Source organism: Carassius auratus, unplaced genomic scaffold (genome assembly GCF_003368295.1).
Source record: "Carassius auratus strain Wakin unplaced genomic scaffold, ASM336829v1 scaf_tig00026319, whole genome shotgun sequence".
Classification (NCBI taxonomy): Eukaryota; Metazoa; Chordata; class Actinopteri; order Cypriniformes; family Cyprinidae; genus Carassius; species Carassius auratus.
The window spans coordinates 1-7,256 of record NW_020525508.1 but is presented as its reverse complement, the minus strand read 5'-3'; the positions used below and the strand labels follow the sequence as shown (position 1 = coordinate 7,256).

Genomic DNA, 7,256 nt, shown 5'->3' with positions numbered 1-7,256 from the left:
CATAGCTCCTGCAGCAGCAACAACTACAACTGAAAAGCGCAATCAACTAAAAGCTGAACGTGAAGAATGGAGCGTGATGACAAGGTTAATCGAGTAACTGAATGTAATTGTGCATTCCCAATTCTGTGATTTCTTTCCTACCTAAGCCTCTATAAAAACACTTTTAATGGGTCACTTGACTTCATTGTCCCCACAAAAAGATCCCTTTATTTCAAAAGGGCCCCTCTTGGACTTACAAAAAACATATGGTCCTTTTCTTCCCTGCTCAAACTCTTTTCATGCACCTCCTTCAGAACTGCAGAGCGCGGAGAAATCTGACTCCTCTTTGGAGCTGCAGTGTGAAAACACGGACTCTTATTTTGAAAGGAATCATGGGGCAGATGGACAGAGGAGGGGCCGTTTCCTGAGAGTTATTTACTTTGAGCTAGATGATTAGTTCTCTGGGAAGGATGGACTGTAACATTGAATCAATTACAGGTTGCTGTTGCAGAGGCGCATTTGTGTGAGTGGCTGTGGAGCAGGACGGAGGAGCGCAGCACAAGGAAGAGGATTAGGCTACTACTGCTTTACAACTGAGGACCCTTAGGCTGATTAGAGTATTTTACCAAGAGCTTTGCCATTCATTTTGGCTGTTCTTTTATCAAAGGGAACAACCAAAAGGGATTAAAAAGGTATTGTATGTTTAAATTAGTTTAATTAGTTTCTTTTGTATTTTCTTTCATACAAAGTTTCCCTCAGACGTTTAAAAACACTTGAATCTCTGAGCATAATTGCACTTATTCAGGATGAGACTAATTAAAGATGTTTATTTATTTATTTTTTAACAATTGCATTTTTTATTTAATTAGTTTTCTCTATTTCTGAGACGACAAGTAAAAAGAAGGGAAAGAAAACGATTTGGCTCTGTATCAATGGATACGGGGATTTTAATAGTTTTCCATCAACGCTTACAATGGAAACGTCAATCATTCGTTTTCGTCTCAGAAATTAAATTTTTTAATTTTGATTCTTGACACTCTTGCATCGAACAGGATTATGCACTTTTTTCCCAAACGAATCTCATTATTACCAGTAAAGTCAAAGCCTGGTTGTGCTGGATCTCGGTTGGAGCCGAGGGCGCGCAGCTGGGGGTGCCTCAGCCCGTGGAGAGGAGCAGTACTGGCATCTAATGGCAACCACATTTCGGACTAGATCTGGAGACTTGTTTACCCAATAAAATGTAATTGGGATCCACATAACCATGCTGGAATATCATTCTTTGGATTAGTCTGCGGAATGGAGAATTGTTTATTGCGGGGCGATGGAGTCCAAGCACGACTGAGGAGTTCAGAAAACTTCTTTGCCGCCTTCTCCGCTGAAGTCCGAGTCGATGATGAATCTGCATGAATGGGGAACTTTTCTCAGTGGATTAACTTAATGCAATTTAGATAATAATTTACCAAGGATCAAGGACACCGTTTTGCTTTGCTTTGACTAAAATAAGGCTGAAACTGGATGAAATGAAAGAAGAAGAAAAAAATCTCTGCAGCGACTACAACTGTACTCAGCGATTTTCTTCTCGACAGACTATCTTTAGAACGCTTTCTTTTATTCCCATGGAAATCGCTTTTACGCGTGAAGTTACTGGGTGTTGGAGGGCACCCCTCGCTCAGCTGTTGACCGAAAGTGTCAACCGCGGCGGATCGTTTGTGTTTGGCAGTCAATTGCGCATCTGTGTGTGGGCGCCTGGCGATGGGGGTGCGATCCGAAATTTGCGCTCCCGTCACCGCTGGACAGATGAGCGGTACCAAAAGCGCACGCGTCTGCCATTCCACAATTGATTCCCACGGCAATCCAATGGATTCCCAAATTGCAGCACAGAAAGGGGTCGACTAATTACAGTCTTACTCAACACCCCCGGATTCACCAAGGATAATTAGCTTGAGAGGGCTGACATGAGCAAACGGCAGAGCTTCAGTCTTCTCTGGACTGTAAAAATAGTTTTTTTTTCCATCACTTTGAAAGTAGACCTTGAAGAAAACCACTTATTTTACAAAATAACTGGACATTATTTCTTCAATTAATTACCTTAATTAATTTACTATATAAATTAATCAAGGTAATTAATATATATATATATATATATATTTTTTTTTTTTTTCGAAGAGGACTAAATTGGTGCATTTCTTCAGGATAACTGAGTTTTGACAGAGCTGACCACTTTAAATGAAGTGGCACTGACTGCCTGCTGAAGCGCTGATGGAACCCAGGGGTCCGAGGATCAGACAGACGGAGACAAAACACGCGCGCGGAATGTCTGATTAGATATTTACCCAAACAAGCGCTTAAACCAGTGACGAGACTTTTGAAATCAAAATAATTTACGCAGTGTAGTCCTCAAAGGTCAGAAAAGTTTGAATACCAATTTAAATTCATCTGACCAAATTTAATTAAAAAATTTAATTTATACGGCGAAAACTGATTTAAAATAAAGGAAATATATTGCCCCCTACATACTGTAGGCCAAGATATTAATATTACTGAGTAGTCAACAGATAGGCGCAGTAATCTTAATAGGTCTACTGATTTGGATCCATGTGAGTTGTTGTTATATCTTATATTTTGCTGTAAACATATATGATTCAGGATTTAAAATGTCACAGCTGTACGAATGTACCATGAAAATGCCATGTTTTTCTACATGTGGAACATTGAAAACTCGTACCCGTTGATTGTACTCGCAGCGGTCGTCTCTTCGGGAAAATGTGTACTGTGTCTCCACCTGGTGTTCAAACAAAGCCGAAGCGAACTATCCAAGCGCTCCGCCGACAGAGTCTGGCGTCAGTTTACTGACTGAACCGCGTCCAGACTCCTCAAAGACCTTTTATGTCTTGGCACTGAACCTTTCCAAAACTTTCTGCTGCCGATTATTCAATGGTCTCCCTAGGCTACCTGAGCTATTACTGAATAGAGGTTCATCTTTTATACTGGATTAACCACAAGAGATCAATAGCTATACAGTAAAACTCAGAACTGTCACAGAAAATGGGTGATTTACATTGTTGCCTTTTTTTTATTTTTTATTTTTAGTTATTTTAATTTCTGTCTGTTTGTAAAATCGATTTTCATATTTTCTCCCCTTTCAGCTGAGCAAGATCTAAGTGAACATGGGGTTCGTGGAGACACATCTCGTTTTTGGGATTGTCTTACTAGGGATATTTTTAGGTATGTGGAAGTTAAAAATCAAGGAAAATGTATTATGTGTGTGTGTGTGTGTGTGTGTGTGTGTGTGTGTGCCACTGTAATTTAAAGGTACAAGCTATAATTAATCAAATACATTAAATATTTCCCTGCAGATGTTTCAAAACCGTTTCCAGTAATTAATTCAGATCAAAAGGAATTTATTCTCACACCTCATTCTGAGTTCACCATCACTTGCTCCGGAGAGAGGACAGTGACATGGGTCGAGCCTTTACCACCCAACAGTGAAGTGCAGTCCGGATTTAATCACAGTACTTTGATGATCGCTGATGCTGATGCCTCTAACACAGGATACTACACCTGCAGTTATGAGGATCAACCTGAAAAAGACACTGATATCTACATTTTTGTTCAAGGTACATTATTGTTCAGGACTACTAAATATATATAAAATAATTGGTACATTTTGCATTTGTAAAAGGGACTCCCACCTCTTGTTCAACAGATCCTGAGGTTCCATTCGTGTCTGAATCTGCTGTTGAGACAGATGAGATGGGCACAACTATCCCCTGCCGCGCTACAAACCCACATTCTCAAGTGATTCTCAGAAACCTGCAGAGTGGGGTTGAAGTTTCTGTGCTTTACGACCACAAACTCGGCTTTTTCGGTGTAATAACACCTGGTCACTATGTTTGCGAGACGAGTGTGAATGGCAAAGCGGTGCAGAGCATCGTTTATAACGTGACAAATGACATGGGTAAGTAACGCAACACTAATAATTAACCATTTAGATGGTTATCAAAATGTCAAACAGTATAATGGATTGTTTTGGATTTTGACAAGGAAAAGTGAAACATTAGGTCATAGCTCTGACATTACACGAGTGCCAAGGGAGATGACAAATTCTTGTTACTGGAGAGTGATGACATTTTGAGTTGGGGTGGGCTGCAGGTGTGAGATCCGACGCACACTTGCTTCATATTGGATCACACTTTATACTTTATCATTTATAGCCGTTTGAAGACACAGCTTAAACATAAAGCAAGAGAAAAGGAGTGATTTGGTGTATCTGCTTTGGTTTTGGACTGAGTCCTTGCATCAAACAACTGTCCCTGATTTCACTCACACATGTTTTTATTTTTAATTAGAAGACTAGTGAGGAAAATGAGTTTAATTGCAGCATCGTTCATGTTTTATGCATGATTTGTGTTGCATTGAAGAAGATGATGATGATGATGGTGATGTTGATGAAGAGAAGAGCTTCTACATAAAGCTGAGTGCCAGTATGGAGGATGTGAAAGAGGGGGATGCTGTCAATCTGACCTGTGAGACGTCTCCTGGGAAGGCTTTCCACCAGCAGTGGCTGCATCCCCAAAAACAGGCAAGACCCTCATCTGTTTTTTCTTTCACTCTTTCCCTCTCTGTTTTGTACTTAACGAATATAAACAAAACTCATTTTTCAGACATCTATAACTGAAGACTCCTGCCTTGATGCAGAGACATATTCTGTGGCAGTATTCTCTCATTCTTTAGTTGATTGGATGGAAATACAAAAATGTACAAAACTTAAGGTAGAAACCTCAAAGGAAAGAAGTGAGACTAATTTGCTATGTGCTTTGACCTATGACCCGAATGTCCTGTGAGTGTTGAAGACAGATGTGCGTTTCTCACCTCTGTGAGCCCTCTGTGGTCTTGTGAATCCACATGTTTGGGTCTCACAAGGCCGCAGAGGTTTGCATGTACTAACATGTTAAATGAAGGGTTTTTCCAAAATAAAACATGCCTGATAGATAGTTTTAGTACATAAATTTTGTGTGTTTGATGATTAATGTAATTCGAAATCAAAATATATTAGTAAGTCAATTTGTTTGTCGATAGTTAGTTAGGTAGATAGCTATCTGATTGTAAGATTTAATGAACAATTAGTTTCAAAACGAAAGATATTAGTAAGTCAGATCGTTGGATAATAAGGTAATTTTAGTTGATCTAGTGGTGGTGTTAGGTAGATAGTTAGGTAGATAGATAGTTAGCTGATATAGTTTTGTATGGTTGATTAACATTGAGTTTCAAATAAAAATATTTTAGTAAGTCAGTTGGACTGTTAGGTAGTTGTAGGTTGATTTAGGTTGATTTAGATTTTTTGATTTTGGCTTTAGGTTGATATACAGTAGTTTTTGTATGGTTTATCAAATCAAAAGATGTTTGTTAAGTTAGTTTTTTTTGTTGCTGTTGTTGTTGTTGTGCATTTTATAAAGATGAATTCCAAATCAAAAGATGCTAGTTAGTTTGTTAGTTGGTTAGTTAGTTATAGTTTTAGTTTTTCAAAAGAAGAAAAACTGCAATTGATCGCTGTCATGCTGTCATCATATGTATCCATAATAAACACAATGTGTGTAATTCTGCTCTTTATTTTTCTCTCCTAATTTATTACACTATTCAGGCCGGAAATGCTGTTTCAATGAAAGTTAACTTTCCCGGACAAGGTCAGTACATCCTCAACATCCCGAAAGCCTCTGTGGCAGACACTGGACTCTATGAGTGTGCTGTTACCAACCAGCTCACTGATCAAACCAAGTCTCTCAGCCTGGGAATCACAGTCCACGGTGTGCACTTCTCTTTCTCACTTGACTCTACACACCTCTGCTTTCACCATTAAAACACCAGTAAATGGAGATGGGCTGAACAGATGTGGAGTTAGACAATCAATCAATGTTCTTTCTTCTGACCTTTAGAGAGCTCTTTTGTGGAAGTAATATCTAATGGCATTGGGCCAGTGGAGGTTGTGTCGCTTCTGGAGGAAAAAGAGTTCACTATTTACATTGATGCTGACCCTGAGCCAAAGGTCAGGTGGTTTAAAGATGACCTTCCGCTGGATGACAGCTACATCTCCACCAAGACCACTCATCTACAAGGCCTCAGGTAGAATTTCATAAAACCTAAAATAGAAATATAAATTTCATATTTTATAAACCAATATTAGTCTTTCTGTTAAAAATAGTGGTGTTTTATCTTTAAAAAAAAACTGTTATTATTGGTCATATTTATATGAAAGTCATACGTCAGTGTCATAATACCACTGAAAAAGTCTTTTTCTTACAAAGGTATGAGAATATTCTGGTTCTCCGTCACCCCATAGAGGAAGACAGTGGCGTCTATGAGATTGTTGCATCCACTGGTTCCATGACTTCAAGATTTTCTTTCAAACTGCTTGTTGAAGGTATTTCAAAATTGCATTTATTAAAAAATGTATGAAGTGCCCGTGAAGATTCAGATTCCCAAATCTCAAGCTGCAATTGAAATTCAAATTCTTGTTCATGTCGTGATCAGCTATGTACCCAGAGCTGCTACAGTCAGTGCTGGCTCCTGTCATGTGGCCCCAGAGGGACAGCATGGAGGTGTCTCTCCACTCCACTTTCCGACTCACGTGTCGCGGTCAGGCCGAGCTCTCCTGGCACGGCCCTGTTTATCTCCACGATCAGTTCGACTCGGAAAAAAAAGGACTCTTCATCTCTACTGTGACTGTTGGCAATGCGACGGCCGCCCATACAGGAAAATACATCTGCTACTATGACTCAAGCAATAACACTGAGGAGAGCTCCATCTATATTTATGTGCCAGGTACTGATTTGATTTTCACACAAGCCAGATTGACACAGCTACGTTGTTTGAAAAACATAATATGCCAGATAGTTTATATGAAGCCCTTTGTACGTGGCAAACTGGTATTTCATTTCTTTCCAAAAACACGAACAGATCCAGAAACGCCATTTGTGCAGTCCATGATCCCTTTTGAAAACCATGTGCTGACGAGTCATGATGAAATGGAGATTCCCTGCCGTGTGACGGACCCCAGTGCCGAAGTCTCCCTGATTCACATCGAGTCCAATCAGGTTCTGCCCAGCGTCTATGACAGCACGAGAGGATTCACTGGCCTCTTCAGCTCTGGGACGTATGTCTGCAGGGCCCTCACTAACGGACAGATGCATGACAGCATAGAGTACATTGTTCATGGCTGGACAGGTGAGAATGAACTTGATTCATTCATGTGGATGGCATGTGACAATGCAGAAATTATT

General features: G+C 39.8%; 1 protein-coding gene across 1 annotated transcript; it reads left to right on the top strand.

Moving 5' to 3' along the window:
- Nucleotides 1–250: 250 nt before the first annotated feature.
- On the top strand, nt 251–7,236 carry LOC113078680 (platelet-derived growth factor receptor alpha-like; the record flags this gene model as incomplete). The annotated part of the gene is made up of 10 exons (XM_026251014.1): nt 251–671; nt 3,126–3,204; nt 3,336–3,596; nt 3,686–3,937; nt 4,404–4,561; nt 5,621–5,783; nt 5,913–6,099; nt 6,282–6,397; nt 6,508–6,798; nt 6,934–7,236. Coding segments are annotated over exons 2-10 (1,789 nt in total), but the record flags the coding sequence as incomplete, so codon positions are not given.
- Between the last annotated feature and the right edge of the window lie 20 nt (nt 7,237–7,256).